The sequence below is a fragment of the Pelecanus crispus genome, chromosome 29 (assembly GCF_030463565.1).
Source record: "Pelecanus crispus isolate bPelCri1 chromosome 29, bPelCri1.pri, whole genome shotgun sequence".
Taxonomy (NCBI): domain Eukaryota; kingdom Metazoa; phylum Chordata; class Aves; order Pelecaniformes; family Pelecanidae; genus Pelecanus; species Pelecanus crispus.
In genome coordinates this window covers 265,468-276,741 of record NC_134671.1, presented here as the reverse complement: position 1 = coordinate 276,741, position 11,274 = coordinate 265,468, and the positions used below count along the sequence as shown (strand labels likewise).

The window sequence follows — 11,274 nt, the reverse complement described above, 5'->3', positions numbered from 1 at the left end:
TACATGCATGGTCTTTCGTCATGTCAAGAGTGAGCAAGCTTGTGCCCCAGTTCACTGTGCTGCTTGTCACAGTACAGCATATATTTATTACAATTCTTGAGTAGATGAAGGAAACCTGATAATGATTAGCCATGAAATTTTGCATTTCAAAACATCACTGAGGATGGCTGGGCCTCCCTAAAGGTGATTTGAGCTCATTGCAATGAGCCACCTGGCCAAGCTCTTAACATGCTCATGTTGGTCATTCTGTACTTCTTTAATTACCACCTGTGTTTAGTTGCTTTAAGCTAGTGCAAATCCTTGTCTCTGCAATTCCTGGTGGAAATCTGCTGGGCCTAATTAGGTCCAGTCCTTCCCTGGGTGTAACAGTCTCCACCAGTTCTGTCCCTACTCCCTCTATAGTGAGAGCTTAACCTTTGTTTCTTGGGCTGAAGAAAACCATGAGCCATTCCCCTCCAGCTATGTGGAGTCAGAGGTTGAGAGGCAGGTTTGTGTTTTATGGGAAGAGAGATTAATTATATGCAAAGCAGCTAAGTGACTGGCAGCAAAGGTCTGGTGTTATGCACTTAGCAGCTGGTCTTGCTTTTCCTTTTACTTATTTATCAATATCCTTCCAATAACCTGAAAAAAACCACCCGCAGCACAGATTGAGTTTCCAAGACTGTGAAATTTAGGACAGCAATTACTGGTGAGAGGAGAAACTCCAGTAAAAGCCATTAACATCTCTGTGCACAGGCTATATTGCTTCTGAACTTGCTTTTTCTATTCATGATGTTAAATCTATCTAACTTGGTGTTGGCCATGCTTTGAGCTCGGCTAGATGGGAGATGGGTAGGAGAGCCCATGGAAGTTAGAGATCAGGACTGCATCCTGACTGCTACCCAGGGGGGTTAGGAGTGGTTGTGTCTACGCAAAGGAGATGATGACTCAGAAGCAAGGAGTTATCTCCCAAGTCCTGGAAGGGGAGGAAGACCCAGCTGATGGGTGATGAGTTTCTAAATGGCTGAAGTGGGGTGAGATGATTTATATACGATGACACTTCTCTCCGCAGAGAGATGGAGGCAGCTCAGACACAAAGAACTGAGAAATACCCACCTTTATTCCGTCTTAGTTATTTCCCAAAGTACTTTGTACATAAATAAATTAGAAATTACTGCAGTGCGTCTGAGCCAGGGTAATATTACAGTCATGAAACCTACTTAGACATTATTTCTTTTAGTACTCTCTCCTATCTTCATTAAGTATTTAACCAGGTAGCTATTAATCCTATCTGATGACAATCAGTGCTCTTTGAGTTTTTTCTTTAACGCCTTAGCTGCTGATGTCCTTCTGCCGACTTTGCTTGGAAGGAAATAGATTTACACCACCAAAAGTGCCTTCAAACTGTGCTGGTGGCATCCAGCAAGCTCAGCCCAGGAGTCCTGCTCAGAGATCTTCCTTCTGCAAGAAATTCCTTGTCTGTTCCTGCTGCCCCTCCTCGTTAAGCATCTGGGCCTCACTGCTGTCATGGTGGATGTTGCTCGCAGCCCTGATGGCCGATTTCATGGAGGTGTCAATCCAGGCGTGAGGCTGAGCTGCATGTTCTCCTGCAAAATGCACCCTGCCCTCATGCTCAAAGAGAGCCTTTGAGTAGTCAATGAACTGGTAAGGGGTGAAGGCAGCAAATGCCCCCAGGGAATGTTTGTCCAGCTGCCACTTCTGTATCACGTACTGGTCGCAGATGTACTGCAGGTACTCCTTGCTCACTTGGTGGATATCTGACAGATCTTGGAGGACCACATCCAGGCACTTCTCATCCGTGAGAGGCAGGAAAAACTCAGCATCGTCGTTCCAGGTGTAGGAAGCCAGGATCACGCCCACCCCACTGGAGAAGTTGTGGCTGGGGTAGTAGATAAACCGGGAAGGGCGGTCGGTGATGGACTGCCCTCCTCGGATGCCGTCCTTCTCCCAGAACTTCTCGGAGCAAGCCAAGGCTATTTTGGAGGAGCTCGCATAGTGGATGGAGCGCAGGGCGTGGGTCTTTGAAGGAGTGAGTGGTGGCTGGAATTGGATGTGCCTGGTGGCTTTGGCAGTGGATGTGACAAGGACGTAATCTGCTGTTATCATGGTTGGGGCCAGAGTGCCTGGAGCGCGGTAAAACACACGGACTTTGTTTCCCTTGGTCATGATTTTCTCCACTGTGCAATTGAATCGGATGACATTGGGCAATGCTTCCTGGAAGGCTTTGGGCAGTTGGTCAAATCCCCCTGTGATTTCATCAAAACTGAAAGGAAGAAGAAGCAGGAAGTGAGGGAAGGACATTGGGGTTTAGGAACTGTAAAACCTGACCTCTTCTAGAGATGCCAGCAGAGCTTGGTGGCCCTGTGAGTCAGGAGTGATTCCCATTCAGACATGTAAATGCCACTGAAATTTCCTCTTCTGGTGGATTGCTGTGGACCAGCACAAAATGGGGTTTGCCATAAGAGACGCCGTCTTACCTCTCATCAGAGAAGACATCAAAATCCCACACTGAGGCAAGGAAGGACAGATAAAATCCAGAGTCCTCATTCAACAAGTCACCAATCATCTGAACTGCTCCTCGGCTTAGATTTCCTATTTTATTCAAATACTCCTAGAAAAGCCAGTAAGAAGACATAGCCTGGTGTTATTATCTCAGTCAGTGCATGTATTCCCTTTATATCCCAAGCCAAAAGTCATGCTCTGTTGCCTTGTTCCTGCTCCTGATCTGCTTAAAGCCTGGACTGGAACCTTTTTTTATGCAGCTCTTGTAGCTTCTTGCAGGAGATCAGTATCTCCTCTGCTTTAGGATGACAGAAGTTCTGGAGATGAATGAATAAGGGATTTGTGTCTTGGTGTACCCACTCTGAGACAGCTGGATCACATGAAAATCATAGAATCATGCAGTGTATTGCTCAGGAAATCCTCCCCAGTGCTTGATCATTCATCATGTCTGATTAAGAGACCCATGATGGAGGAACATGGCTAATCTGGATGATGCTGCAATGCTACAGGCTTGGGGAAGAGTGGCTGGAAGCTGTCCAGCAGAAAAGGACCTGGGGGTGTTGGTCGACAGCGGCTGAATATGAGCCAGCAGTGTGCCCAGGTGGCCAAGAAGGCCAACAGCATCCTGGCTTGTGTCAGGAATAGTGTGGCCAGCAGGAGCAGGGAGGTGATTGTGCCCCTGTACTTGGCACTGGTGAGGCTGCACCTTGACTGCTGTGTCTGGTTTTGGGCTCCTCACCACAAGACAGACATTGAGGTGCTGGACCATGTCCAGAGAAGGGCAGCAAAGCTGGTGAAGGGTCTAGAGAACAAGTTCTATGAGGAGCGGCTGAGGGAACTGGCGCTGTTTAGTCTGGAGGAAAGGAGGCTGAGGGGAGACCTTATCTCTCTCTACAACTGCCTGACAGGAGGTGGTAGCAAGGTGGGGGCCGGTCTCTTTTCCCAAGTAGCAAGTGATAGGACAAGAGGAAATGGCCTCAAGTTGCATCAGGGGAGGTGTAGATCGGATATTAGGAAAAATTTCTTGACCAAAAAGCTTGTCAAGCATTGGAACAGGCTGCCCAGAGAAGCGGTTGAGTCACCATCCCTGGAGGTATTTAAAAGACATGTAGATGTGGTGCTTAGGGAGATGATTTAATGGTGGACTTGGCAGTGCTAGGTTAACGGTTGGACTTGATGATCTTAAAGCTCTTTCCAGCCGTAATGATTCTATGACTTTCCAGAGCATTTCCAGTCACCACTGCTTCTCTCCTATTTCCAGATGATGAGACTGCTCTAACAGTCATGCTTGCTCCTTTCTCAGCATTTTAAGTAGAAGGCAGCATTGATTAGGGAAAAGGCATCCAAATGTGTCAACAGAGGAAGAGACTAGAGTGACTCAGATCCTTTCTCAAAGCAGGGATGTGGGTTTATCATCAGTAGGGAAATTAAATTTACTTTCAAGCCCCAGCCCTTTACCTTGGTGGAGAAGGAGTCATATTGAGCCAGATATTTCTTGCAGTCTGTAGACTGGAATGTCCTGAAAGCCTGGAGAGGAAACATTGATATATTCATGAGAAAAAGTGCATTTTCCAAAGTGTTGCCCCAAATTCTGTTAGGGTTCATCTGGGGTATTCACTCTTGGGGTTTAGTAACCCTTGGAGTTGAGCTAGAGCTAGTGGATCCTGCTGCTTGGGCTTCAAGTTTTGGGAAGTTATGCCTTGGTGTGGCATTTTCTGCTTCATCCAAGTCTTGGTGAATCTGTTCCAGAGAAAGGAGATCTTGCGTATAAAGAGGTTTTTGCAATCAGCTGCCCTAGTTTCTGAATGAGCCTTTCTGCTTTTCATCCTGAAGGGACCCTGCTCTTCCTCAACTCGTCATGGAGTCGTCCTCAACCCACCATGCAGGTGAGGATCTGCCACAGCTCAGAAGAAATAGCTTCAATGTCTCTTGGATGAGCAACATTGCTGGAAGGTAGCATCCCTTCCCTGTGGGCACATACCTTGTTTAGCGCTTCTCTGTAAAGCTGGCTGGCACTCTTGCCTCTCTCTAATGGTTTCACTGCATAGTTTAGGATGTTGGGGTTGCTGTTCACTTCCTTAGCTCTTCTCCGAATGCCATTCACAAAGTACCAGGTGTTGTCGTCTGTCTGGATGAATGGGTTTAGCTTCAGGCCAAACTGCCTAATGAATTCACGGACGAGCCTAGAAGAGAGGAGGGCACATGGGGACAAGTGCTTGCAAACAACCAAACACAAAACCCCTGCCACCAAAACATTAGAAGCATAAAAGGATGCTTTCCCATTGACTATGTTGGTGTAGCCATGTATTATTTTGGCTTGTGAGTGGAGACTGAGGCTATTTAAGGCACTGCCGTCTCTAGTTTTTGCTGCTTGAAGTTGTCCTGCCTGCTCCCAGCTCAGTGCAGCAACCATGGGGCTATGGAGAAAGGAGCCCTTTGGCTTATGCTCTCTCCAGCTACTGGTTGCACAAGGACGTAATCAGGAGTAAGAGCAATGCCCTGTTGAAGTAGGAGGAAGGGGCTCCCTATGGCTCCAGCCCTTCCCCTTGGCATGTGGTGTGGTTGGTGACTCACCTACAGCCTCTTCCCATAGCATTTTGGCTGATGACTGAACCTTGTTTGAATCTGCCCTCTCACAGAGCCCAGGTTGGATGCCCTCTCCATCAGAGCTGAAGGAAATTCATCCATCTTCTGATGTTTTGACTTCCAAAATAGAGGTCTGACCATGCACGGACATGAGATCTTCCTTCATTCTCCCAACTCAAATGCAGGCAACTGTGCGCTTTTTGTCCCTTTTATGCAGATGCTAAGCTCCGGGAGAGAGATAGGGCTGACAGCTCCTTCCTCCTGCTGTGCTACACCCGCATCCAAGTCCTCAGCCCCATCTGAAACCACAGCCTTGCTCCTCAAAACATGCTGGTTCCTCATCTGATCATGGCCGTGAAGTAGGACACTGCCTTACCTGTGCTTGCTTGGCAGGCGCATGGCTCCCAACTCCACGTACCAGTCCTGTCCCTCTGGTCGGTATGTCCTAATCCGTCCACCGACCTGGTTGCTCATTTCCAGAATGGTAACCTAAAAACAAGGATGGGGGTAGAGATTGCAGATGTTCAGGCAATGACTATTTTAAGCAAACCACCTACAAAGCAAGTTCACACGCACTGTGGCAAGCAATATTTATGGCCCGTGGGGTGGGACAGGTCCCCTCCAGATAGGAAACAAACAGTCTGTAGATCCAAACCCCTCTCTGTATTGGCCAAGATCCCTCTAACCTACAGGGCAGTTTGTCAGTTCCTAACTTCGATGTCACGTTTAGACACCTACTCTCTGGCAAGAGGGTCCTAGTGTTGGTTCAGATACTCCCTGTGCTGGAAGGATAAAAGAGGGTTTTGAAAACAGCCAGAGGAAGGCACCAACCTGTCCCTCCATGCCTTTGAAACCTTCTTTGAAACTCATGGGTTTGAATTTTGTCTAGTACTTTGGGATGGTCAACACAGTTTTGAAACCCCCCAGACTACCTGCCACTTTAACAAGGTGGGGTTGAAGGGCTCATGAGTCTTGTGCTAGCTGATCTACAGCAACGAATGTCACTGTTGGGCTGCAAGTTGCAGCAGGTTGGAGAATTGTAGAAGCTGAGGCTGGAGGTGCCTCTGGAGGGGTCTAGTCCAACCTCCCACTCGCAGCAGCACTGCCTCCAAGGCTGTTCCAGGGCAGCTGTAGCCCTGCCTGATCTCAAAAACCCTTAGGGACAGAGAAAGACGACTGCATCTTTTTACCTTTGCTGCTTCCATTCATTTGAGGAGCATCTAAACAACTTGCTTTGCACACAGCTTCCCCTTATCCGCTCCTGTCCATGCCAGTGTTTTTGAAAATCATGCCTAAATAGGATGAAATTACTGGAGCCTAATTGCTTTTCCTTCCTTCTGCCACCACTGTGATCCACTCCGTTGCGTTTCCTTCTCCCTCTCCCATGCTGGAAAATCTTTAGTGTAGGGAAAAAAGACCCAATGGCACTCATGACTCTCATGCAACTACTTACTGTGTGGCCGGCATCTCGGAGCAACTTTGCTGCTGTAAGCCCGCTTATTCCTGCACCGACAATGACCACATTTGCTGGGTGAGGTGCGGGTCCTAGCCCATTTTTGGCGATCTCGAGCAGCTCCTCGTAGTCTTTGTCATGAAGGCAATATTCAGGGAAACATGGAAACCTCTTTGCACTTAGGAGACCTACTAGCAGGAGTATTTGGAAAAGGACTAGGGAGAGAAGAAAAGAAGAGAAGAAAATAATGCAACAAAGGTACTCAGCAATCAGCATGCAAGTTCATTCCTGACAGCCTAGGAGGGAAGCGACAGCAGAAACTGGCTCCGAGTGTGTTGGTGTCCAAACCCTGAAGAGGAATGCTTAGTAAATCTGTTTTCAAATCAACTGGCATGATTATGAAATCCATGGCATTAGCAGGTCTCCAAAGACCTGCCAGATGTCAAGTGGTGTCAGTGAATGTGATTTTTTTTTTTTTAAGGAGAAATCAAGCCCATAGATTATTTTTTTTTCATACTCATATTCTGCTTATGCAGCTGCTGTGGTGAGTTCCCAAAATGAGTTTGACCCCTTTGAAAAAGCTCAAAAGACTCCATAATGAAGAATGGTAATTAATGTCATTCACACGCATAGCTTTAAGGCAATCCTGTTGTCCTAACTGCCTTTTTCCATACCTTAGTAATTCATGGCTTTTTTGATGCAGTGGCTAGAAAGGTGGAGGGAAAAGACAATATTATATAGAAAGATGGACAGACTAGAAGGAGACTATTGCATAGATGGACAGACTAGGTGGAGACAATATTACACAGAAAGATGGACAGATTAGATAGATGATGGGACTTATCTGTTTATTTAAAGTGATTTAGTTTCTGAGATACCCTACAGGGAGTAGAGATACCTACAGGAACAGGAGGCAGACTGCAGCCCATTCAGCATAACCATTTCTACCAAAACAGACACAACAATATGATATTAATATTTTCACAGGAAAAGGAAGTTTGAACAGAAACCACCCTGGGATTTTTCTAGTTTTGGTTTCTGTTCTCCAAAATAACTATGGGGCAACCTTTCATTTTCTTTTCCTTCCCTCAAATACTGCCAGTTTCCTTTCAGGGAAAAAGGAAAAAAAAAAGCTTTTGAAAGCACATCCTGGGTAATTCTTACTCCTGGAAAATCCCCAGGGAATCACCGCTTTTGCTGGAACAGCCCCAAATCTGCAGACAACCTAAGTGTACCTGCTGTGAATTAACCTTAGAGCTGTTATCCTCCAGGTGATTTTCTGAGAGACCAAAGTCCAGCTCCTGGAAGCAGGTCTTTCTACAGCCTGTAGAGCTGATCAAGCTTCCTGAAGACACCATGGCAGCAAAAAAATAAAGAATCTGCTACAACTAGCCTGTTAACAGCAGGGTTGCCTTCTTCGAAGTATGGCAGAAAGTGACATCATGTTGATAAAGCTGCATCAACTTTCCTGACCCAATGCTGCTGCTGCCCTAATCTTCCTTGAGGACCAGGGATGCTGTCTTGAGTTGCATTTTTGGCGTGTGTGGCATTTGTAGTGGTGCAGAGCCAGCAGCCAGTCTTGCTGCCTTCATCTCACCCAGCGTGGCAACCCCAAAGACCCATGGATTATGTGGAAGACAAAGGAGATCCTTTTTGGAGATCAGGCTTTCCATGAGAGGAGAGCAAATGCATTGGGACCAGCTCTTGGAAACGTCTGATGGATCTCCATCTTCCATCAGGCCTTCTTGTGTTGTGGCTAGATGTGGAGAAACCATAAACCTGGTGCAAGGTGGTCTCCTTCAGGAAGGCCTCTGGAGACTCTGACCTTGTGCCTGTGTTTCCATGTCTCCCTGCGCAACTAGGAACATCCCACTCCCAAAACTTGCAAGGGACATCTCCCACTGCCCGCAGTCCTGCAAAGTTGAGCTCCAGTTGATCATGAAATAACCTAGCTGAGGAAAGGGAGGTCTGCAGTTATCTGCCTTTTGTGTCGCCTCCTGACAGCATGTTTCACCAGAAGGAAAAAAACCCCAACCCCAGGCACTGAAGATGAAAGAAAACCAGAAGAGACAGCGAGAGAGCTCAAGATTCAGGGGAGAGTCACTCACCAATCCTAGTCATTGTTCCAGTAGAAAGACAAGTCTTATGCTGAGATTTGCTTTCATTTTATACCCTGGCTTAAAGAAAAAAACGTGACCCAGCCGTGGTGGTTAAAAAAAATTCTGCCAATCAGTACAGCCCGGAAGAGAGCAAATTGTGATTTGTCATAAGAAGGGGAAGCAGCAATTGTGTGCGTAGCCAGTTCCTCTGCAGGTTGGGTGTTTTGTTGTTTTTTTTTCCCCTCCCTTTACTCACTGGTGTTGCCGACTTTGGACATCAGCCATCAGTCTGTGGCACATTTTAGGAAGTGTTATTATGATTATCTGAGTACAGTAGGGGTGACCGCACCCTTCTTCATGAAGGGCAGAGGACTTCTCAGCAGTGAAATGTGATGTTTGGTTTTTTTCCTTGTACTGCACAAAGGGGCACCCATTTAAACCTATCTAAATATCATGGAATTCATTCTACATCCCAGGGAGACCTCTGAGCTAGCACCCAAAATATCCTTTCTGGTGATGGGATGACAGTTCATATATTGGACACTTATGTTAAGTGTTGTGCAATTTTGGTTTGATCCCATTTTCATTACTATAGAGGGAACTCGGAGCTCAGATGCCTTCACTGAAATGGCAAAAACTGGGTGAGTTGTATCAGCATTTTTCCAGAATGAAGAACTTTGACCTACCAAAGCACCATAAACTGACCTGAGGAACCATCCCTTGGCTGGTTCACCACTTCCTACCCACCACATGGACATACTCAACTCTGTGTAGGCACCTTGGCTGGTCTGCTCCTAAGCTGACTAACTAAAGAAACCCAGCACAAACTACCATTCCCCTCCAAACTTTCTTATCTCTTCTACCCTTTGCCTTATGCCTAAAGACCATCTTTTTCAGTTAATCAGACAATTCATTGATTTAATTGAGGAAATGAAATTCAGTGTTGGTACTTCCGAGATTTCTGGACCCTGAGGGGTGACCTCAGCACCAAGGCAGACGCCAGCCTCATGGAAGGGATTTCCCCTGAAATGCTTTTTACTGGAAGTGGTTTTGCAAGCCTCAGTAGTGATTGGCTATTCTTAGTCCTAGCTTGTTATTGAGATCCTCCTCTTTTTTTTTTTTCTTTTTTTGCAATGCTTTCAGTTCTTCTTGCGTTAGAGCCCAGAGCTACGTGCAGCAAAGCAGGTAGAAACTCATTCCGTTGTGCTATTAAAAGTTTGGTCTTTAGTTGTCTGGGTGTTTTACCTGGCCATCCAGACAGCAAGGTTGAGAGCACAGTGCAGCTTTGGTATTATTTTTTTTTTTTTCTGTCGTCTTTCAGTACCGCTTCCTTTAGTTCTTTGATTGGAACAGCTCGAGTCTCCTGTGCAGAGCTGACCTCATCACCATGCTTTATCCCGTTCAAGTCTCAACAGTATTGTGGGGTTTTACTAAGTTTAATCATAAAATATCTCGAGGTGGAAGGGAAACTTAAGGGTCATTGAGTCCAACTTCCAAAGTTTAAGTAGAGTTTTGGAGAACCACGGCAAGGGACATGAGGCTATGGAAAGATCAGGTGGTGGTGCCCACCCATGATGCTACTACGTTGGTCTGCTCTTTTAAATAATGTCTCAGAAGTGGATTGCAGAACCACGGCAAGGTCAGGACTATGAGCACTGCATGGACATCCTGTGCGTTACCCCTTCCATGAAGTCATGCTCCCAGGCAGTTAAAAATTAAGTTCCCTCTGGGTGACTCTGGTCTTTGGGGAATGATGCTTACAAATTGCTTAAGCCACTGATGACCAGGGTTTTAATCTTTGCCACCCAGCAGGAACCACTGAATATATTTGCATCTATGGGATTTCTTGGTTCTGGTGGACTTGCAACATAGACATGGGGCTTTTGCAGTGCGTAGTTCAATGGGTCTTCTTGCAAGAAGCCAGGAAGTGGGTCTTGCCCAGCAATGTGCTTGTTGATGGAGTGTGGGTGTGTTTCTATAGCAAGGTGGAGATTTTGTGGTCCCATTTCTTCTGCCTGCTCCTGCAGGCAGCGCAGTCCTGGGGCAATTTAATCTTCCCCAAAGCCGTATTCTCAGTGTTGTTGCTGGGATGGCTGAGGAGGGTCATTGTGCTTTTAACATTACCTTGGGTGTGCCATTGATAGGGTCAGTCTCTTCCAAAATGGTGATATTTTTAATTCCAGGACATATCTCTGCCTGCATCAGGGCAAAATTGGGAGCGGATTCTTTGCATCCAGTTCACCAGCTTTCATCATGATGTCCACAAGTTCCCCTTTGTCCTCATTAAACTTTGGTGAACTAACATCTGTAGAAATTTCATTCAAAGAAGAACTGAAGGATTACATGTTTTTCTTGAGGTTTTTGTTCCAGGGCACATCTCCATTTAAGAAAATCCACCAGTTTGATTCAGGTTTAACATTTGGAAAAGGCAAAGGCATCATTTTTCTGAAAAAAAAAACCCCTTGGTTTGTGTCTGATTTTTTACTGGCTTGTGATTACCAGGTTGTTTTCCTGATATCTGTGGGTGTCTATGCTGAAAACCCATCAACACATACAATCTTTTCCTATGAAGCAATGACACTTCTTGAGGGATGGGGGGATTACATGGTGAAACCAAAGTACACATGATCCCAG

The 11,274-nt window shown here is 46.2% G+C and overlaps 2 protein-coding genes across 2 annotated transcripts in view; one reads left to right on the top strand and one right to left on the bottom strand.

The window, feature by feature from the left end:
- Positions 1-11,274, top strand: part of LOC104027533 (uncharacterized) — a 347,867-nt gene that overhangs the window by 322,730 nt on the left and 13,863 nt on the right.
- On the bottom strand, positions 1,426-6,817 carry IL4I1 (interleukin 4 induced 1). The gene is made up of 6 exons (XM_009480276.1): positions 6,542-6,817; positions 5,465-5,577; positions 4,484-4,685; positions 3,961-4,029; positions 2,478-2,611; positions 1,426-2,263 (listed from the first exon to the last, which is right to left on the bottom strand). Exons 1-6 carry the CDS (start codon positions 6,815-6,817, stop codon positions 1,426-1,428), a joined length of 1,632 nt encoding a protein of 543 aa, XP_009478551.1.

Coding starts and splice junctions, on each gene's coding strand:
- IL4I1 (XM_009480276.1), bottom strand. CDS start 6,817: ATGCTGATTGCTGAGTACCTTTGTTGCATTATTTTCTTCTCTTCTTTT. Junction 5,578..6,541: donor TCCGAGATGCCGGCCACACA/GTAAGTAGTTGC, acceptor CCTTGTTTTTAG/GTTACCATTCTGGAAATGAG. Junction 4,030..4,483: donor ACAGAGAAGCGCTAAACAAG/GTATGTGCCCAC, acceptor TTTCCTCTCCAG/GCTTTCAGGACATTCCAGTC.